At 45.8% G+C, this 23,139-nt stretch overlaps 1 protein-coding gene across 1 annotated transcript in view; it reads left to right on the forward strand.

Annotated features, from left to right (window-relative positions):
• Window positions 1–21,107, forward strand: part of LOC309653872 (uncharacterized protein) — a gene marked incomplete at both ends in the record, with an annotated part of 146,680 nt that extends 125,573 nt beyond the window's left edge. The window contains 3 exons of the mRNA XM_082478646.1: window positions 14,161–14,276; window positions 17,164–17,913; window positions 19,195–21,107. Of these exons, the coding sequence (XP_082334772.1) occupies window positions 14,161–14,276; window positions 17,164–17,913; window positions 19,195–21,107 (2,779 nt within the window). The remainder of the gene's footprint in view (window positions 1–14,160; window positions 14,277–17,163; window positions 17,914–19,194) is intronic.
• Between the last annotated feature and the right edge of the window lie 2,032 nt (window positions 21,108–23,139).

Consider the following 23,139-nt stretch of genomic DNA (forward strand, 5'->3'; position numbering starts at 1 on the left):
GGTAAACAATCGTCAAGAGAAAAACATGCAATATGTCTTACAATGTTGGATTCCTTACAAATAGGACAAGGAAATAACCATGTAGACAAAACCAGAGCATTTGAAAACATCTGCGTTCTACAAACATACCAGTGAATGCTATAAATAAGGTAATATGACATAAAACAAAATGAAAACTAGATGTGAGACTGTTCTCTTCAGTGTACAGACTTCATGGCAGTTGCTGCACGATCTAGCTACTTATATCTACAACTCTCTGTTCTGTTAATACAAAATGAGGCCCAAGTGTGTCAACTTGTTTCCCACAGAAACCAAAAAACCTACATGCATCTCTTTTCTCCGGTGCCCTTTCACCTTACCTGCTCCCAGTTCTCCACCAATGTCCTCCTCTTTCTCTAATTATTCTCCTCTTCATTGTGCTTGGCCTTGCACCCAAGCATGCAAGACAGAGAGTCCTAGAGGTCCGAGATTCTAGAGGGGCTGTTTGCAAGGGGGAGGAGATTACGGTAACTGCCACACTGTATATACTTCTGTGCAAAGAAAGAGGGACAGTGTTCAGAATGTCTCTCACATATAAAAAGAGCTGGATGGCAGGATACCTGTGTGGCCCAAGGAACTAGAGCTAGCAAATCATGGGCAAAACAATTGCAACCAAAGGCTGGAAGAGGAAAGGTCTGCAACCAGCTCTGTCTCCTGGCTCTCTGGTATTTGCTGCCAATGGGCAGAGTCTATTTCGTGAAGCATCAAGCACTGAAAAGAAGACTCCTGCTGCTGGAAGTTGACAGGAAGGAACATCCAATGCAAGATCAAGGCTTGTCCTAGAAGCAATGCCCATAATGGAAGAAAAAAAAAAAAAAAAAAGAAAGCGGAAGAGAAATGTTAAGTCGCAAGTCCAACCTGGCCCCCAGCCTAGCCCAGCCCAAGGAAGGTAGGAGTCAAGGAGAAGAAACTAAAAGAGAAGAGCCTTGGACCACAACATTCTCCACAGGGTACACTCAACAAACTTCACCCTGCTCTTTAACCAAGTTACAACTGTAATAGTTCAAACTACATGGCTCTTTCCTTCCTAAGGATACTAGTTAAATAAGATCTATATAGCTCTAAGTATATGATACATAAAATAGAATACTCTGTAGAATATAAGTAACTGTTAGTTAATTATATTAATGAACGTCTGTAAGAAATGTTGCAATGATTTCCCTAATGGAAGAGCCTGGGGGAGGTAAATCTGTCTTCTAGGATTTCCTCCCCAGAGCTCAGAAATTGAGGGGTTGTTTTAGCTCTCCTACGCTCTCTTCACCCAAGCCCGCCCTCCTGTTGGGGATCGGACCTCCCTATTGGCTAGCTCATACCTTTCAACTGCCTGCTTTGTGACATCACTCTCCTACCAAACCTACTACCACTTGGTAGAGGTCTTGGGGTTTCCGTGGAGCCGTTTGGACCAGTAACCAGTGACCTTTGTACTGGACACGTGCGCCGTTCAGCTGCAGCCACTCAGACATCCTCTAGTGTTGTCTCCTCATCCCTTGTACCTGCAGTTGATGTCTCCTCTTCTCTGACCATGTCAGGTAAGAAAAGAAACTTTGGAAAGTTTTGCGTTCGATTTCTTGTGCCCCTAAATTGAGGAGGAGATTCAAAATAGCGTGGAGTAATGAGGGAAAGTATTGAACTACAAGTCTGGAGACCTAATTTCAGTTTTGACTTTGACGTTTACTGTCTGTGTGACTTTGGACAAATCACTGACTGCCTCACAAAGCCTGCTGCTTTCCTTATCTGTTACGTTAGGATACCACATTGGGTTGATCACTCTGATCCCCTTCTTTTCCAATATTGAGCCTTAAAGGGTACCCATGTAGAAAATGAAATCAGAGACTTCTCAAAAGAGTGTTTCAACAGAAACATAGAAAAGCCAGGTGACACAGAAAACTAGCGATATATACCAAGATGTTTCATCTCCAATGGTCTCCCTCCACTAGTATTTCGACTAGTTGAAAAGAGAGAATAGGGAGAGAGGATGGAGAGTACTGGGCTATATAGGGAGGCACAGAGTCAAACGTAAGCAAGTTTAGGATTGTTTTCATTAGCACAGGCCAACAGGAACCAAGAGATGGGAAAAAAATATAAGAATGAAGAGGGAAAGCATAGAGGAGCTCTCAAGAAAGAGGCAGTTTGCCATGGAATGTTGATGGGAGCCAAAGATTTTAAATTAAAGCAGAAACAGCACAGAGGGAAATCTGCTCAGAGCAGGGCAAAACAAAGCTGATGGTAGCAAATCCTTACATTAACAGACTAAGAAGGAAAGTAAGGCCAGAACAGGGGATCACCAGGAAAGGCAGCCTATCAGAAAAGTCATACTCCGTTTTCTTTCTTTTATTGCCTCTCTGAATACAGCTGGCACTTGACAGTTTGGAATAGAAACATTTTAGAAGTATGTTTTAGAAATGATGCTTCCTAGAAACCAGAAACCAAAGTGGTTATCTAGGGGGCTGCTTTTCAGTGTTCTATTCTTTCTAATTTTTAAACTAGGTAGACATTTGACCAATTAAACATTTTAAATGATATCTTCTACATTGAATCAGAAGGACTATTTCCTTTGTGTGATATGTAGCTTCTAAGGCAAGGTTGCTTTTCATTTTTACAGTTATTTCCTTCCTAACACAGAGAGCACATTGATCAACAGCCATCGTTCGCTTGTAGATCTTAGCTACCGGAGAAGAAAAAGAAAAAGTCAAGCCCCACATCTCTAATTCCCCATTTAGGGAATTCCCTGGCGGTCCAGCGCTTTAGGACTCGGTGCTTTGACGGCCAGGGCCACGCGGCGCGGCAAAAGAAAAAAAGAAAACACAAACATCCACATTTATCTAAAACAATATTGTGGAGTCCTTTGGATTTTCTTACATTTGAAAATCTTTTTTAATTGGATTCTAGGGATGATGGTTTTTTGAGGTCTTGGGATGTCATCTTCTTGGATGTGGAAGATGATTCTAAGTTCTAGGATAAATACAAAAACCTTCTTGATACTTTTTAAGCTTCCTTTCTGCTTATTATATGAGTTATATTCATGGACAGATATATTTCTCCTAGGCTTAATACCTGTTACTTGCTGGGTAAAAATATGAATGAGCACAATAATGAAACTCTTTTACACTTACTATTTTGCTGTCTGCTTTGTACCGGTTTTCATTGAAATACTTGTCTATATATGTTGTGGCTACCTATACATTCACATTTGTTGCATTCTGTTGCTTGTTGTGCATTTTTTACTGATTTATCGTCTCTGTCTGTATGCATTGGCTAGGAATTCATTCACCTCTATCACCTCCATCGTGTTTTTTGGTTAATAGTATTCACTAAAATAGAGTGGGCAAAATTCACTTTCATAATATTGCATGTATGGTACAGAATGTCATTTGTTAGTAAATTCATTAGGCTTTGATACTTGCCCACATACCCCAGTTTTCATTAATATCTATGGATTTCTTTTTCGTTACGTAACATGTTTTTCATGATTTTTCTTTGTCTTTCTAGAACTTATTGTATCTTCCTCCATATAAATCATACGCAATAGATCAGCTTATTCATCTATTAATTATTACTGCTATTATTATTGGTGGTGGTGTTATAACCACTTTATAGATGAGTAATCTGAAGTAATCAGATAACTTTTCTCTTTCCAAAAGCACTTAAGAAATCCACTTTCGGGTAATCATTTTGAGGTAGGATGAGAAACCAGGCTTGAAGAGGGCAAACATGACTCTTTCAGTTCACCAGTTGGACTGAGCTATACGTCAACTCTAGGTAATAGCGTGGGAACTGCACAAGCAAAGGGAGACACTGAAGATGACAATGGTAATGGCCGTACTGTTTTCTAATGGACAAAAAAAATGCTTATATTATAAGTTCTATTTCTCCTGCTTTCTGGCACTATCATGCTCAGAGTGGAGTCCTGGCAAGGAAGTCAGGATACTTAGGTTCTGAAACCTGGTAATGACACTAACATAATGAGAGAACCTGAACAAGTCAACCCGACCTCTCTGAGCCTCAGTTTCCTTACTCGTGAAATGAGACTGAAAAAAGAGAAAGTTCTCTAAGGGCCTCCTAGTTCTAAAATGCTTCCAGTCTAGGAAATAGCATAGAAGTCAATACGAGTGCAGGCTGAAGGGAAAGACAGGGCAGGGAGAAGGTTGCTTCCAGCCTAGAGAACAATGTCTGAACCATACCACTTGGCTCTTCTGCCCATCTGTGCCCAAGATGGGAGCACAGGCAGTTAATACAGAAGAGTGGAAAACTGCTCAGTCCTTACAGCCATCATTAACTGTCTGATTTTGGGTTTCTCAGGAAGGGTCGATAGTAGAGGTGTCCTGAGAGCAAGAACCTTAAGATAATGCTGTTCCTCAAACGTAGTGAGAATTTCTCAACCTCCCTGAGTTTTTCATGACCCTCTTGTTCTTACAGAAAATTTCCAAAATCCATCTCTACTTGGAACTCTAAATTCTCTGCAGCATTCTCTTCCTGTGGTGAGCAATGCAACTTCCCTAACACGAAGTGTCTGCAACTTCTCCAGAGTCTCTGCCCCTGCCGTCAGTTCGGCATCGGCTACCGGTACCTCTTTCCAGACACTCATGGGTAGTGCCTACCTTTACCAACATTCCAGCACGACTATGTTATCTGGAGTTACTGACCACAGCCAGATCTCCACTTCAGCTCCTTCCTATCCAGGTGTTCTTGAGTGGGACATCACAGGAAGCACTGAAAAGAATTCCTCTTCACTCGGAGACTTTACTCTGGCACTCACTGACCGGCACCCAGCTGCTTCCTCCATGTTTATGGCAGCCCAGTATGATAAAACTTCAGACGCCAATAACATGGTCCCTCTATATCCATCACTTTCTGCCAGGCTTGCTCAGGGAGCACCATCTCAGATTCCAAATCAGGGGCATAGCCGCCTGTCACTTCCCTACCAGGAAGGAAGCCAGGTATATTACTATAACCAAGGCACACTGGGGTCTTCACTGTATGGAGAACTTGGCTCCTGCCCGCAATCCTATGGCTCCGCGTCATACACAGGAAGTAGGGCCTCTGCGCAACCAGAAATGGGAATGGGACTGAAGGAGATTCAGCCCACAAATATCCGACCACCAGCTTCCACCTCTGCAATCTGCCACCCTGTGTCTGCTCAACGCATCACAGAAACAAGTTTTCAAGGTGAGTATACAAACGGCAGAGAAAGCTGAAGAATGAGGTCGGCATTCACAAATGGGGTCAAATCGACAGCTGGGAAGGGGTGTAGAGACAGGTAGAATTTAGATCCTGAGCCTTTAGTAACCACTACCTTCGCTCAGTGCCCTCTGTTTTTAGACTCTATGTAAGAACACCTAGGGCTTCCCTGGTGGCGCCGTGGTTAAGAATCCGCCTGCCAATGCAATGCGGGGGACACGGGTTCGAGCCCTGGTCTGGGAAGATCCCACATGCCGTGGAGCAACTAAGCCCATGTGCCACAACGACTGAGCCTGCATTCTAGAGCCCGTGAGCCGCAACTACCGAAGCCCACGCGCCTAGAGCGCATGCTCCGCAACAAGAGAAGCCCGCACAGCGCAACCAAGAGTAGACCCCGCTAGCCGCAACTAGAGAAAGCCCGTGCACAGCAATGAAGACCCTGTGCAGCCAAAAAAATAAATACGTAGAATAAATAAGTTCAAACAATCAATCAATAAATAAACGTAAATTAAAAAAAAACAAAAAAACAAAAAAACAAAAAGAACACCTAATGCAGGTGGGAAGGTGGCAGGGACACTGTAAAGGTCATCTATGCTACATGTACAAGAACCCCGAGAGCACACCAATAGGTACCACATTTTTCACTGCTGTAGCCGAGCATTCCCCCTGTACTACCACACTGTAGCACTCCCTTCCCTCGTCTACTGCTACAGTCTCTTTGGAAGGTGTCTCAGAACTCTTGTTATGAGAGTGCCAGTTGAAGTGTCCTCACTTCCGTCATTTATACCAGGATTTAAGACCTTGTGGTCCGAGATCCTGTCCAGAGAGCAAGCAGGCTAAGACTCTGTCTTTGTTTCTGTATTTCATCAGAAAGGGCTCTACCCCCTCTCCTAGTTCATGGTGTGAAGTGTTCTTAGCCTCTCGGGAAAGTGGGGAGAATTGAAAGGACTCTATATGAGAATGCTAGGCTTTGTAAAACATTTCAGTTGTTTAAAAAGAAGACTCATTTTGTATTGGACTTACAACAGTCCTATGAGATACAAAGAGAGCCAAGGATCAGTGACATGAAATGATCACCAGTTAAGCATTACAACAGTCACCGCTTACCTCGTAGCATAGGGCACTGTCCATGATCCTTAAGAAGAGTTAGTAGAAATGCCTTGCCCATCTTGCCCCTGAACCCCTTGAAAGGTACATGACTGCTGTGTTGGTGTTTAGGGGGAGCATCTCATTTACCAGGGACTGACTTCTCCCTTGATCCCTTTGTAGTGATGGAGACTTCCCTGGTGATGAAAAATTCCCTGGGATTGCAACCTCCAAGCCAGACGTTTTGTGTGACACAAACTCAAGAACTCCCCAAGTCCTGCAGTAGCAGAAACAGTCACATACTTGAGAGTAACCCACCATCTGAACTTGGGGACATTTCAGTGACAGCTCCAGTCCAGAGTGCCAGGCGTCTCCTGGCCCTGCCTCCAGCTCCAAGCCAGGGACAAACAGAGAGTAAGAACGTGGAGGATATCAAAACCAAGCTGTCAAAGCCTCTGGAGGCCTACCAGATCCCAATAGAAAACCAAGATCCTCCACTACTCCCTTTGGGAATCCCTGATATTCCCCAGCCGCTGGCCTGCACCGATCCCCTCAGCCAAGAGGAGCAGCCTGGTTCTGAAAATGCTGATCTGGGAGAGAACAGCCTGAGTCGTCAGGACCTAGGGACACTTGAAAATGGGACTGAACCTAGCAGTGGTCTTGCAGACATTACTACACTGGCGGAGGATATTCACCTTCCCCAGCTCTTTAATTCTTGGAAAGATCTTGATCGATCCCAAGGTCCCAACGTGATCAAAGCTGAAGACACCAGAGCCATTAAGGTGAATCAGGTGCAGGAAAAGCCAAGTGTCGTAAAGGTTCCCTCTGATCAACCCAGGAAGAACAAACAGAAAGCCTCTGAGCCTATCGGTGGTGCTCCCAAGGCCAAAATCCAGCCAAAGGATCCAGAGTGCCTGTTAGGGGGAGAAGCGGTTATATGCACTGCTGCAGTCAGTGACAGGGCTCCTGCGAACACGGCCAAGCACTCTCAAGGCAAACCTCAGAAAGCTGCATCCGGAAAGATCAGCAAAACTGAGAGCCATGGGCAGGAAAAGACCAAAAGGACCAGAGGAAGAAACAAGGCTGAAGAGAACAAGCAGTCAGGGAACAAAGTCAAGGCAGAAGACAAGCCAGCAATCCCCAACACGAAGCGAAAGGAACACCAAACTGAGCTTCGCCAAGAGAGCTTTCAAAAGCCTCGAACCTCCCTTGGCGTGCGCATGCTGGAGTCTGTGAAGGTTCTTCATGCGCTGGGGAAGAAGAATGAGACGAAAACTGGGCTCTCTTCCTGTCGGCTCTTGGGAAATTCAAGCAACCCCAAAGACCCCCAGCCACCCCCAGCGATCCAGCCACGGCGGCATACCCCACGTGAGGGTAAGAGGCCTGAGAAAACGCAAGTCCAAGCCCAGAAACCAGACAGCAGTGCTGAAACAGAGTGTCCATCTCCATCCCAGTGTGAGCGGCCTCCTCCTGGGAAGGTCAAGTTGATACCTCTGCCTTTTTCTGCCTGGGACAAGCCTCAAGCTCGACCCGCTCCTCGGAGGCCACAGTCTCTGGCCTCACATCGGCCTGCTGTGGCTTACCGTGCCCAGCCTGGTTCTACTGACTCAGCTCAACCTGCTGCAGTCAATTCATCCCAGCCAGCTCCTGCCTCTTTGCCAGGTCCCGCCAAACCAGCTCAGCCAACTGTGGCCAACCCAACCCAACCGGCTTGGACCAACCATACCCAGCCTCGTGTCCCTCAGCCTGCTGCTCCTAGGCCTGCACCCTACAAAACTTCATCTGGCGCTTCTCTCCAGCGCGAGCCTGTTCCCCCTGCTGTGACTAAGCGCCAGTCCCCACCCAAGCTCCAAACCCAACTTCTACTCCAAGACTTCAGCAAGCAACGAGTTCCATGGAGGGAACCCAACGTGCCTGAGCCAGTCATGTCAAAGCCCATCGAACAAGAGCAGAGGCCAGAGCGAGAGGCCATGAAGAGGCGGGCTCAACAACAACGGGAGAATGCTGCCAGATACACCTCTTCGGGGAAGCTGCAATTTTTCACCCAGAGGGACAAAGAAATGGAAATTGCTGACTACTACGGATACGTCAGGTGACAGCTGCTAGGATTCTTGCTGCCACCTTGGCTACCAGCGGTTCTTCCATACATAGGTAAGATAGGTATAGAACCGAATAAGTAAATGGAATAGAATTAATAGATGAGTAATAAACCTTTCGAATTTTGAGATGCTGCTAACTGGGGCGTGAGAAAGGCAGGCCTGAAAGTTGGATGGGAGAATGAAGGAAAGGGGTAAAAACTGAGGAAAGAGGAAGGAACTTGGCCCAGGGCTAGGAAGGCCAAAAGAGACGTATGGATTTAGGAAAGGAAGCAGGAGTGAGGATGAAATGGCAGAAGTAAAAAGCAGGGTCAGGGGTCTGGGTTGAAAGAACACAATTGGAGTAGAGTTGAAGGTGACAGGAGATGAGTCTAGGTTTACTAGGAGAAATAGAAACAAAGTCTCTCGGGGAGGTTGGCCTTAAGTCTCACAACCACCAGATAGGTATTTCAGAAAACAAGAGGTTCACGACACATCTCTGAAAGGTTTGAGTTGCCTTATTCAGGTGTGATTATAGTGGGGGAATAGGCAAATCTACCAGAGAAGTGGCTAGGGCTCAGAGTCCTCCTAGGGGCAGCTGACGACAGGGGCAGAGCCAAGGGAACTGCTGCATCAGGAGGCCCACGAACAAATCAGGGGCATAGCCGCCTGTCACTTCCCTACCAGGAAGGAAGCCAGGTATATTACTATAACCAAGGCACACTGGGGTCTTCACTGTATGGAGAACTTGGCTCCTGCCCGCAATCCTATGGCTCCGCGTCATACACAGGAAGTAGGGCCTCTGCGCAACCAGAAATGGGAATGGGACTGAAGGAGATTCAGCCCACAAATATCCGACCACCAGCTTCCACCTCTGCAATCTGCCACCCTGTGTCTGCTCAACGCATCACAGAAACAAGTTTTCAAGGTGAGTATACAAACGGCAGAGCAAGTTGAAGAATGAGGTCGGCATTCACAAACGGGGTCAAATCGACAGCTGGGAAGGGGTGTAGAGACAGGTAGAATTTAGATCCTGAGCCTTTAATAACCACTACCTTCTCTCAGTGCTCTCTGTTTTTAGACTCTATGTAAGAACAGCTAGGGCTTCCCTGGTGGCGCCTGCCAATGCAGGGGACACGGCTTCGAGCCCCGGTCTGCGAAGATCCCACATGCCGTGCTGCAACTAAGCGCATGTGCCACAACGACTGAGCCTGCATTCCAGAGCCCGTGAGCCGCAACTACCGAAGCCCACGCGCCTACAGCCCATGCTCCGCAACAAGAGAGGCCACCGCGATGAGAAGCCCGCACACCGCAACCAAGAGTAGACCCCGCTAGCCGCAACTAGAGAAAGCCCGTGCACAGCAATGAGGACCCAGTGCAGCCAAAAAAATAAATACGTAGAATAAATAAGTTCAATCAATCAATCAATCAATAAACGTAAATTAAAAACAAACAAACAAACAAAAAAACAGAACACCTAATGCAGGTGGGAAGGTGGGAGGGACACTGTAAAGGTCATCTATGCTACATGTACAAGAACCCCGAGAGCACACCAATAGGTACCACATTTTTCACTGCTGTAGCCGAGCATTCCCCCTGTACTACCACACTGTAGCACTCCCTTCCCTCGTCTACTGCTACAGTCTCTTTGGAAGGTGTTTCAGCACTCTTGTTATGAGAGTGCCAGTTGAAGTGTCCTCACTTCCGTCATTTATACCAGGATTTAAGACCTTGTGGTCCGAGATCCTGTCCAGAGAGCAAGCAGGCTAAGACTCTGTCTTTGTTTCTATATTTCATCAGAAAGGGCTCTACCCCCTCTCCTAGTTCATGGTGTGAAGTGTTCTTAGCCTCTCGGGAAAGTGGGGAGAATTCAAAGGACTCTCTATGAGAATGCTAGGCTTTGTAAAACATTTCAGTTTTTTAAAAAGAAGACTCATTTTGTATTGGACTTAACAACAGTCCTATGAGATACAAAGAGAGCCAAGGATCAGTGACATGAAATGATCACCAGTAAGAATTACAACAGTCACCGCTTACCTCGTAGCATAGGGCACACTGTCCATGATCCTTAAGAAGAGTTAGTAGAAATGCCTTGCCCATCTTGCCCCTGAACCCCTTGAAAGGTACACGACTGCTGTGTTGGTGTTTAGGGGGAGCATCTCACTTACCCGGGACTGACTTCAACCTTGATTCCTCTGTAGTGATGGAGACTTCCCCGCTGATGAAAAATTCCCTGGGATTGCAACCTCCAAGCCAGACCGCTTTCCTATGGAATGACAGAGAACTTCAGAGAACTTGTCAAGATGAAACACCAGTCAGTCTGCGGGAGAAAGGGAAGAAGAGAACGATGGAAATCGTTTCTGGGAAACTATTTTTACATTATGTTTTGTTTGTTCCTGGTAAATAAACTGAAATCTTCTTAACATTCAAACAAAATCTAAACCACTAAATTCAACAACACAGGAGTATAACTTTTGAAAAAAATTTCTTTGGCTGCGCAGCATGTGGGATCTTAGCTCCCCAACCAGGGATTGAACCCACGCCTGCTGCATTGGAAGCGCAGAGTCTTCACCACTGGACCACCAGGGAAGTCCCAGGAATAGAACTTTTAAAGGAGAAGGTATAAACCCCTGGGTTATATGAACTGGAGATTTTTAGTAAGAAGTCAATAGATCTTTTGTTAGGCACATTTTATGTTAGGCTGTCTCCCTGCACAGGACGCAGGCGCCTTGAAAATGGAAATCACATCCCTCTATAGTACGTCCCTCTTCTTTCTGCTTTGCAGTTTGCTGCTCCACTTGTTCAACCCCACCTAGTAATAACCTATACTTCCCTTGTTCCTGTTTTCCCATCTGGAAAACAGACAAAAGGCAACCAAACAACGCAAAGGTCTCAACAAATAAGGGATACCCAAAACCAGAGATGGCCAGAACTTCTGTATCCCTCATGAAACCTAGCCCGGTGTTCAATACTTAGGTATCATTAATACATGCGTGTTGACTGAAACAGTTGAAACGCAATTCTTCCACTTCCCAGTTTAGTTTTAGTCCTCATACAAAACCTGATCATCAAATTCCTTAATGCTAGGAATCACAGTGAAAAATAATTTCTCAACTGACTTCTGTCAGATGAGTGAGAACTAAGGTTAATTCAGTGTATCTGAAGCATAGAAAGTGAGGGCAAACGTGGCACAAGATGGGGCTAGAGAAGCAGAGAGGATTCTAGAGCACGCAGAGTCTTAAAGGCCACCAGTGTGTTTTCTATTCTCAAAACAATGTTTGTGAGCGATGTTTATGAGCAATGTTCCAACTTGCTTTGAAGCTTTCTTGTGTGAAGAATGGATTGGAGGGAAACAAGATATATGGACACTAGTTAGGACCTAATCGCAACAGACAGGCAAGTTCAGTATTAGGATGTTGAGGGAGAGCTGACAGATTCCAAAGAAATTCAGGAGATAAACTGAGGCGGGCTTAATGGGGTATGAGATGGAGGAAAGGAAGGTCTTAGGGAATTAAAGGGTTTACTGCACACATGAGCAGAGTCTCAAAATTAATCATTTGAACGTACAGAGGTGGATCTCCCAAATGACACCGGTTAGGAAGCAACGGTACGCCCTGTAGAATTCCTAGAGACAGCACAAATCAACTGTTTCGATGGAAAATTCGGCGGGACCCTTGATTTCCATGGGAATATAGAGAAAAGAGACACTGATCTGGCTTGCAGGTATTTAGGAAGTTGTTAGCCTGACATCACATACTAGTCTCATGTAAGTAGGCCGTCTGAAGTATGAAGCTTAGGGGAAAAACCTTGAAGAAAACTTAAAAGCTTAAGCCACACCTCTATACTACACCACCTTTCACAGTTTCTTCTCAGATAAGCAGCATCCCCATCAGTGAAGAAACTCACATCCCATAATAGGAACAACAGGCCTAAAAATTAAATGTGTGTCTTTGGAGGTCCCATCTATGCGATATCTTCCTGGTACCAGAAAAGTCCCCAGGAAGATCGATCTTTGCACCCCTGAAAGCTTACCACCAAGGAAAATGACTAGGTCCATAGATTTCCTCCCTCAAACCAGCCTACCTCACACATAAATCACTAGCAACTCAGCCCTTAACTCACATTATCACAGTCACAAGAGTGGTTAGGGAGAAAAGCACTAACCAGGGGAACTAACACAGAGGCAATCCAGGCCAAGCTGGGCTGGTGGCAGATATCTGCTCCTTACGCTCGGGTGCATAATGCGACTCACCACAATGCCTTTTTCACAGACCCTTTTTAAAGTTTCTCCACAAAATCCAACAGCTCAAGTTAGCTCATGACGCTTCAAGGTAAACAATCGTCAAGAGAAAAACATGCAATATGTCTTACAATGTTGGATTCCTTACAAATAGGACAAGGAAATAACCATGTAGACAAAACCAGAGCATTTGAAAACATCTGCGTTCTACAAACATACCAGTGAATGCTATAAATAAGGTAATATGACATAAAACAAAATGAAAACTAGATGTGAGACTGTTCTCTTCAGTGTACAGACTTCATGGCAGTTGCTGCACGATCTAGCTACTTATATCTACAACTCTCTGTTCTGTTAATACAAAATGAGGCCCAAGTGTGTCAACTTGTTTCCCACAGAAACCAAAAAACCTACATGCATCTCTTTTCTCCGGTGCCCTTTCACCTTACCTGCTCCCAGTTCTCCACCAATGTCCTCCTCTTTCTCTAATTATTCTCCTCTTCATTGTGCTTGGCCTTGCACCCAAGCATGCAAGACAGAGAGTCCTAGAGGTCCGAGATTCTAGAGGGGCTGTTTGCAAGGGGGAGGAGATTACGGTAACTGCCACACTGTATATACTTCTGTGCAAAGAAAGAGGGACAGTGTTCAGAATGTCTCTCACATATAAAAAGAGCTGGATGGCAGGATACCTGTGTGGCCCAAGGAACTAGAGCTAGCAAATCATGGGCAAAACAACTGCAACCAAAGGCTGGAAGAGGAAAGGTCTGCAACCAGCTCTGTCTCCTAGCTCTCTGGTATTTGCTGCCAATGGGCAGAGTCTATTTCGTGAAGCATCAAGCACTGAAAAGAAGACTCCTGCTGCTGGAAGTTGACAGAAAGGAACATCCAATGCAAGATCAAGGCTTGTCCTAGAAGCAATGCCCATAATGGAAGAAAAAAAAAAAAAAAAAAGAAAGCGGAAGAGAAATGTTAAGTCGCAAGTCCAACCTGGCCCCCAGCCTAGCCCAGCCCAAGGAAGGTAGGAGTCAAGGAGAAGAAACTAAAAGAGAAGAGCCTTGGACCACAACATTCTCCACAGGGTACACTCAACAAACTTCACCCTGCTCTTTAACCAAGTTACAACTGTAATAGTTCAAACTACATGGCTCTTTCCTTCCTAAGGATACTAGTTAAATAAGATCTATATAGCTCTAAGTATATGATACATAAAATAGAATACTCTGTAGAATATAAGTAACTGTTAGTTAATTATATTAATGAACGTCTGTAAGAAATGTTGCAATGATTTCCCTAATGGAAGAGCCTGGGGGAGGTAAATCTGTCTTCTAGGATTTCCTCCCCAGAGCTCAGAAATTGAGGGGTTGTTTTAGCTCTCCTACGCTCTCTTCACCCAAGCCCGCCCTCCTGTTGGGGATCGGACCTCCCTATTGGCTAGCTCATACCTTTCAACTGCCTGCTTTGTGACATCACTCTCCTACCAAACCTACTACCACTTGGTAGAGGTCTTGGGGTTTCCGTGGAGCCGTTTGGACCAGTAACCAGTGACCTTTGTACTGGACACGTGCGCCGTTCAGCTGCAGCCACTCAGACATCCTCTAGTGTTGTCTCCTCATCCCTTGTACCTGCAGTTGATGTCTCCTCTTCTCTGACCATGTCAGGTAAGAAAAGAAACTTTGGAAAGTTTTGCGTTCGATTTCTTGTGCCCCTAAATTGAGGAGGAGATTCAAAATAGCGTGGAATAATGAGGGAAAGTATTGAACTACAAGTCTGGAGACCTAATTTCAGTTTTGACTTTGACGTTTACTGTCTGTGTGACTTTGGACAAATCACTGACTGCCTCACAAAGCCTGCTGCTTTCCTTATCTGTTACGTTAGGATACCACATTGGGTTGATCACTCTGATCCCCTTCTTTTCCAATATTGAGCCTTAAAGGGTACCCATGTAGAAAATGAAATCAGAGACTTCTCAAAAGAGTGTTTCAACAGAAACATAGAAAAGCCAGGTGACACAGAAAACTAGCGATATATACCAAGATGTTTCATCTCCAATGGTCTCCCTCCACTAGTATTTCGACTAGTTGAAAAGAGAGAATAGGGAGAGAGGATGGAGAGTACTGGGCTATATAGGGAGGCACAGAGTCAAACGTAAGCAAGTTTAGGATTGTTTTCATTAGCACAGGCCAACAGGAACCAAGAGATGGGAAAAAAATATAAGAATGAAGAGGGAAAGCATAGAGGAGCTCTCAAGAAAGAGGCAGTTTGCCATGGAATGTTGATGGGAGCCAAAGATTTTAAATTAAAGCAGAAACAGCACAGAGGGAAATCTGCTCAGAGCAGGGCAAAACAAAGCTGATGGTAGCAAATCCTTACATTAACAGACTAAGAAGGAAAGTAAGGCCAGAACAGGGGATCACCAGGAAGGGCAGCCTATCAGAAAAGTCATACTCCGTTTTCTTTCTTTTATTGCCTCTCTGAATACAGCTGGCACTTGACAGTTTGGAATAGAAACATTTTAGAAGTATGTTTTAGAAATGATGCTTCCTAGAAACCAGAAACCAAAGTGGTTATCTAGGGGGCTGCTTTTCAGTGTTCTATTCTTTCTAATTTTTAAACTAGGTAGACATTTGACCAATTAAACATTTTAAATGATATCTTCTACATTGAATCAGAAGGACTATTTCCTTTGTGTGATATGTAGCTTCTAAGGCAAGGTTGCTTTTCAATTTTTACAGTTATTTCCTTCCTAACACAGAGAGCACATTGATCAACAGCCATCGTTCGCTTGTAGATCTTAGCTACCGGAGAAGAAAAAGAAAAAGTCAAGCCCCACATCTCTAATTCCCCATTTAGGGAATTCCCTGGCGGTCCAGCGCTTAGGACTCGGTGCTTTCACGGCCAGGGCCACGCGGCGCGGCAAAAGAAAAAAAGAAAACACAAACATCCACGTTTATCTAAAACAATGTTGTGGAGTCCTTTGGATTTTCTTACATTTGAAAATCTTTTTTAATTGGATTCTAGGGATGATGGTTTTTTGAGGTCTTGGGATGTCATCTTCTTGGATGTGGAAGATGATTCTAAGTTCTAGGATAAATACAAAAACCTTCTTGATACTTTTTAAGCTTCCTTTCTGCTTATTATATGAGTTATATTCATGGACAGATATATTTCTCCTAGGCTTAATACCTGTTACTTGCTGGGTAAAAATATGAATGAGCACAATAATGAAACTCTTTTACACTTACTATTTTGCTGTCTGCTTTGTACCGGTTTTCATTGAAATACTTGTCTATATATGTTGTGGCTACCTATACATTCACATTTGTTGCATTCTGTTGCTTGTTGTGCATTTTTTACTGATTTATCGTCTCTGTCTGTATGCATTGGCTAGGAATTCATTCACCTCTATCACCTCCATCGTGTTTTTTGGTTAATAGTATTCACTAAAATAGAGTGGGCAAAATTCACTTTCATAATATTGCATGTATGGTACAGAATGTCATTTGTTAGTAAATTCATTAGGCTTTGATACTTGCCCACATACCCCAGTTTTCATTAATATCTATGGATTTCTTTTTCGTTACGTAACATGTTTTTCATGATTTTTCTTTGTCTTTCTAGAACTTATTGTATCTTCCTCCATATAAATCATACGCAATAGATCAGCTTATTCATCTATTAATTATTACTGCTATTATTATTGGTGGTGGTGTTATAACCACTTTATAGATGAGTAATCTGAAGTAATCAGATAACTTTTCTCTTTCCAAAAGCACTTAAGAAATCCACTTTCGGGTAATCATTTTGAGGTAGGATGAGAAACCAGGCTTGAAGAGGGCAAAAATGACTCTTTCAGTTCACCAGTTGGACTGAGCTATACGTCAACTCTAGGTAATAGCGTGGGAACTGCACAAGCAAAGGGAGACACTGAAGATGACAATGGTAATGGCCGTACTGTTTTCTAATGGACAAAAAAAATGCTTATATTATAAGTTCTATTTCTCCTGCTTTCTGGCACTATCATGCTCAGAGTGGAGTCCTGGCAAGGAAGTCAGGATACTTAGGTTCTGAAACCTGGTAATGACACTAACATAATGAGAGAACTTGAACAAGTCAACCCGACCTCTCTGAGCCTCAGTTTCCTTACTCGTGAAATGAGACTGAAAAAAGAGAAAGTTCTCTAAGGGCCTCCTAGTTCTAAAATGCTTCCAGTCTAGGAAATAGCATAGAAGTCAATACGAGTGCAGGCTGAAGGGAAAGACAGGGCAGGGAGAAGGTTGCTTCCAGCCTAGAGAACAATGTCTGAACCATACCACTTGGCTCTTCTGCCCATCTGTGCCCAAGATGGGAGCACAGGCAGTTAATACAGAAGAGTGGAAAACTGCTCAGTCCTTACAGCCATCATTAACTGTCTGATTTTGGGTTTCTCAGGAAGGGTCGATGGTAGAGGTGTCCTGAGAGCAAGAACCTTAAGATAATGCTGTTCCTCAAACGTAGTGAGAATTTCTCAACCTCCCTGAGTTTTTCATGACCCTCTTGTTCTTACAGAAAATTTCCAAAATCCATCTCTACTTGGAACTCTAAATTCTCTGCAGCATTGTCTTCCTGTGGTGAGCAATGCAACTTCCCTAACACGAAGTGTCTGCAACTTCTCCAGAGTCTCTGCCCCTGCCGTCAGTTCGGCATCGGCTACCGGTACCTCTTTCCAGACACTCATGGGTAGTGCCTACCTTTACCAACATTCCAGCACGACTATGTTATCTGGAGTTACTGACCACAGCCAGATCTCCACTTCAGCTCCTTCCTATCCAGGTGTTCTTGAGTGGGACATCACAGGAAGCACTGAAAAGAATTCCTCTTCACTCGGAGACTTTACTCTGGCACTCACTGACCGGCACCCAGCTGCTTCCTCCATGTTTATGGCAGCCCAGTATGATAAAACTTCAGACGCCAATAACATGGTCCCTCTATATCCATCACTTTCTGCCAGGCTTGCTCAGGGAGCACCATCTCAGATTCCAAATCAGGGGCATAGCCGCCTGTCACTTCCCTACCAGGAAGGAAGCCAGGTATATTACTATAACCAAGGCACACTGGGGTCTTCACTGTATGGAGAACTTGGCTCCTGCCCGCAATCCTATGGCTCCGCGTCATACACAGGAAGTAGGGCCTCTGCGCAACCAGAAATGGGAATGGGACTGAAGGAGATTCAGCCCACAAATATCCGACCACCAGCTTCCACCTCTGCAATCTGCCACCCTGTGTCTGCTCAACGCATCACAGAAACAAGTTTTCAAGGTGAGTATACAAACGGCAGAGAAAGTTGAAGAATGAGGTCGGCATTCACAAATGGGGTCAAATCGACAGCTGGGAAGGGGTGTAGAGACAGGTAGAATTTAGATCCTGAGCCTTTAGTAACCACTACCTTCGCTCAGTGCCCTCTGTTTTTAGACTCTATGTAAGAACACCTAGGGCTTCCCTGGTGGCGCCGTGGTTAAGAATCCGCCTGCCAATGCAATGCGGGGGACACGGGTTCGAGCCCTGGTCTGGGAAGATCCCACATGCCGTGGAGCAACTAAGCCCATGTGCCACAACGACTGAGCCTGCATTCTAGAGCCCGTGAGCCGCAACTACCGAAGCCCACGCGCCTAGAGCGCATGCTCCGCAACAAGAGAAGCCCGCACACCGCAACCAAGAGTAGACCCCGCTAGCCGCAACTAGAGAAAGCCCGTGCACAGCAATGAAGACCCTGTGCAGCCAAAAAAATAAATACGTAGAATAAATAAGTTCAAACAATCAATCAATAAATAAACGTAAATTTAAAAAAAACAAAAAAACAAAAAAACAAAAAGAACACCTAATGCAGGTGGGAAGGTGGCAGGGACACTGTAAAGGTCATCTATGCTACATGTACAAGAACCCCGAGAGCACACCAATAGGTACCACATTTTTCACTGCTGTAGCCGAGCATTCCCCCTGTACTACCACACTGTAGCACTCCCTTCCCTCGTCTACTGCTACAGTCTCTTTGGAAGGTGTCTCAGAACTCTTGTTATGAGAGTGCCAGTTGAAGTGTCCTCACTTCCGTCATTTATACCAGGATTTAAGACCTTGTGGTCCGAGATCCTGTCCAGAGAGCAAGCAGGCTAAGACTCTGTCTTTGTTTCTATATTTCATCAGAAAGGGCTCTACCCCCTCTCCTAGTTCATGGTGTGAAGTGTTCTTAGCCTCTCGGGAAAGTGGGGAGAATTGAAAGGACTCTATATGAGAATGCTAGGCTTTGTAAAACATTTCAGTTGTTTAAAAAGAAGACTCATTTTGTATTGGACTTACAACAGTCCTATGAGATACAAAGAGAGCCAAGGATCAGTGACATGAAATGATCACCAGTTAAGCATTACAACAGTCACCGCTTACCTCGTAGCATAGGGCACTGTCCATGATCCTTAAGAAGAGTTAGTAGAAATGCCTTGCCCATCTTGCCCCTGAACCCCTTGAAAGGTACATGACTGCTGTGTTGGTGTTTAGGGGGAGCATCTCATTTACCAGGGACTGACTTCTCCCTTGATCCCTTTGTAGTGATGGAGACTTCCCTGGTGATGAAAAATTCCCTGGGATTGCAACCTCCAAGCCAGACGTTTTGTGTGACACAAACTCAAGAACTCCCCAAGTCCTGCAGTAGCAGAAACAGTCACATACTTGAGAGTAACCCACCATCTGAACTTGGGGACATTTCAGTGACAGCTCCAGTCCAGAGTGCCAGGCGTCTCCTGGCCCTGCCTCCAGCTCCAAGCCAGGGACAAACAGAGAGTAAGAACGTGGAGGATATCAAAACCAAGCTGTCAAAGCCTCTGGAGGCCTACCAGATCCCAATAGAAAACCAAGATCCTCCACTACTCCCTTTAGGAATCCCTGATATTCCCCAGCCGCTGGCCTGCACCGATCCCCTCAGCCAAGAGGAGCAGCCTGGTTCTGAAAATGCTGATCTGGGAGAGAACAGCCTGAGTCGTCAGGACCTAGGGACACTTGAAAATGGGACTGAACCTAGCAGTGGTCTTGCAGACATTACTACACTGGCGGAGGATATTCACCTTCCCCAGCTCTTTAATTCTTGGAAAGATCTTGATCGATCCCAAGGTCCCAACGTGATCAAAGCTGAAGACACCAGAGCCATTAAGGTGAATCAGGTGCAGGAAAAGCCAAGTGTCGTAAAGGTTCCCTCTGATCAACCCAGGAAGAACAAACAGAAAGCCTCTGAGCCTATCGGTGGTGCTCCCAAGGCCAAAATCCAGCCAAAGGATCCAGAGTGCCTGTTAGGGGGAGAAGCGGTTATATGCACTGCTGCAGTCAGTGACAGGGCTCCTGCGAACACGGCCAAGCACTCTCAAGGCAAACCTCAGAAAGCTGCATCCGGAAAGATCAGCAAAACTGAGAGCCATGGGCAGGAAAAGACCAAAAGGACCAGAGGAAGAAACAAGGCTGAAGAGAACAAGCAGTCAGGGAACAAAGTCAAGGCAGAAGACAAGCCAGCAATCCCCAACACGAAGCGAAAGGAACACCAAACTGAGCTTCGCCAAGAGAGCTTTCAAAAGCCTCGAACCTCCCTTGGCGTGTGCATGCTGGAGTCTGTGAAGGTTCTTCATGCGCTGGGGAAGAAGAATGAGACGAAAACTGGGCTCTCTTCCTGTCGGCTCTTGGGAAATTCAAGCAACCCCAAAGACCCCCAGCCACCCCCAGCGATCCAGCCACGGCGGCATACCCCACGTGAGGGTAAGAGGCCTGAGAAAACGCAAGTCCAAGCCCAGAAACCAGACAGCAGTGCTGAAACAGAGTGTCCATCTCCATCCCAGTGTGAGCGGCCTCCTCCTGGGAAGGTCAAGTTGATACCTCTGCCTTTTTCTGCCTGGGACAAGCCTCAAGCTCGACCCGCTCCTCGGAGGCCACAGTCTCTGGCCTCACATCGGCCTGCTGTGGCTTACCGTGCCCAGCCTGGTTCTACTGACTCAGCTCAACCTGCTGCAGTCAATTCATCCCAGCCAGCTCCTGCCTCTTTGCCAGGTCCCGCCAAACCAGCTCAGCCAACTGTGGCCAACCCAACCCAACCGGCTTGGACCAACCATACCCAGCCTCGTGTCCCTCAGCCTGCTGCTCCTAGGCCTGCACCCTACAAAACTTCATCTGGCGCTTCTCTCCAGCGCGAGCCTGTTCCCCCTGCTGTGACTAAGCGCCAGTCCCCACCCAAGCTCCAAACCCAACTTCTACTCCAAGACTTCAGCAAGCAACGAGTTCCATGGAGGGAACCCAACGTGCCTGAGCCAGTCATGTCAAAGCCCATCGAACAAGAGCAGAGGCCAGAGCGAGAGGCCATGAAGAGGCGGGCTCAACAACAACGGGAGAATGCTGCCAGATACACCTCTTCGGGGAAGCTGCAATTTTTCACCCAGAGGGACAAAGAAATGGAAATTGCTGACTACTACGGATACGTCAGGTGACAGCTGCTAGGATTCTTGCTGCCACCTTGGCTACCAGCGGTTCTTCCATACATAGGTAAGATAGGTATAGAACCGAATAAGTAAATGGAATAGAATTAATAGATGAGTAATAAACCTTTCGAATTTTGAGATGCTGCTAACTGGGGCGTGAGAAAGGAAGGCCTGAAAGTTGGATGGGAGAATGAAGGAAAGGGGTAAAAACTGAGGAAAGAGGAAGGAACTTGGCCCAGGGCTAGGAAGGCCAAAAGAGACCTATGGATTTAGGAAAGGAAGCAGGAGTGAGGATGAAATGGCAGAAGTAAAAAGCAGGGTCAGGGGTCTGGGTTGAAAGAACACAATTGGAGTAGAGTTGAAGGTGACAGGAGATGAGTCTAGGTTTACTAGGAGAAATAGAAACAAAGTCTCTCGGGGAGGTTGGCCTTAAGTCTCACAACCACCAGATAGGTATTTCAGAAAACAAGAGGTTCACGACACATCTCTGAAAGGTTTGAGTTGCCTTATTCAGGTGTGATTATAGTGGGGGAATAGGCAAATCTACCAGAGAAGTGGCTAGGGCTCAGAGTCCTCCTAGGGGCAGCTGACGACAGGGCCAGAGCCAAGGGAACTGCTGTATCAGGAGGCCCACGAACAAATCAGGGGCATAGCCGCCTGTCACTTCCCTACCAGGAAGGAAGCCAGGTATATTACTATAACCAAGGCACACTGGGGTCTTCACTGTATGGAGAACTTGGCTCCTGCCCGCAATCCTATGGCTCCGCGTCATACACAGGAAGTAGGGCCTCTGCGCAACCAGAAATGGGAATGGGACTGAAGGAGATTCAGCCCGCAAATATCCGACCACCAGCTTCCACCTCTGCAATCTGCCACCCTGTGTCTGCTCAACGCATCACAGAAACAAGTTTTCAAGGTGAGTATACAAACGGCAGAGCAAGTTGAAGAATGAGGTCGGCATTCACAAACGGGGTCAAATCGACAGCTGGGAAGGGGTGTAGAGACAGGTAGAATTTAGATCCTGAGCCTTTAATAACCACTACCTTCTCTCAGTGCTCTCTGTTTTTAGACTCTATGTAAGAACAGCTAGGGCTTCCCTGGTGGCGCCTGCCAATGCAGGGGACACGGCTTCGAGCCCCGGTCTGCGAAGATCCCACATGCCGTGCAGCAACTAAGCGCATGTGCCACAAGGACTGAGCCAGCATTCCAGAGCCCGTGAGCCGCAACTACCGAAGCCCACGCGCCTACAGCCCATGCTCCGCAACAAGAGAGGCCACCGCGATGAGAAGCCCGCACACCGCAACCAAGAGTAGACCCCGCTAGCCGCAACTAGAGAAAGCCCGTGCACACCAATGAGGACCCAGTGCAGCCAAAAAAATAAATACGTAGAATAAATAAGTTCAATCAATCAATCAATCAATAAACGTAAATTAAAAAAAAAACAAACAAAAAAACAGAACACCTAATGCAGGTGGGAAGGTGGGAGGGACACTGTAAAGGTCATCTATGCTACATGTACAAGAACCCCAAGAGCACACCAATAGGTACCACATTTTTCACTGCTGTAGCCGAGCATTCCCCCTGTACTACCACACTGTAGCACTCCCTTCCCTCGTCTACTGCTACAGTCTCTTTGGAAGGTGTTTCAGAACTCTTGTTATGAGAGTGCCAGTTGAACTATCCTCACTTCCGTCATTTATACCAGGATTTAAGACCTTGTGGTCCGAGATCCTGTCCAGAGAGCAAGCAGGCTAAGACTCTGTCTTTGTTTCTATATTTCATCAGAAAGGGCTCTACCCCCTCTCCTAGTTCATGGTGTGAAGTGTTCTTAGCCTCTCGGGAAAGTGGGGAGAATTCAAAGGACTCTCTATGAGAATGCTAGGCTTTGTAAAACATTTCAGTTTTTTAAAAAGAAGACTCATTTTGTATTGGACTTACAACAGTCCTATGAGATACAAAGAGAGCCAAGGATCAGTGACATGAAATGATCACCAGTAAGAATTACAACAGTCACCGCTTACCTCGTAGCATAGGGCACACT

This window comes from Balaenoptera physalus, assembly GCF_965194825.1.
Source record: "Balaenoptera physalus genome assembly, contig: HAP1_SCAFFOLD_1345, whole genome shotgun sequence".
Lineage (NCBI taxonomy): Eukaryota > Metazoa > Chordata > Mammalia > Artiodactyla > Balaenopteridae > Balaenoptera > Balaenoptera physalus.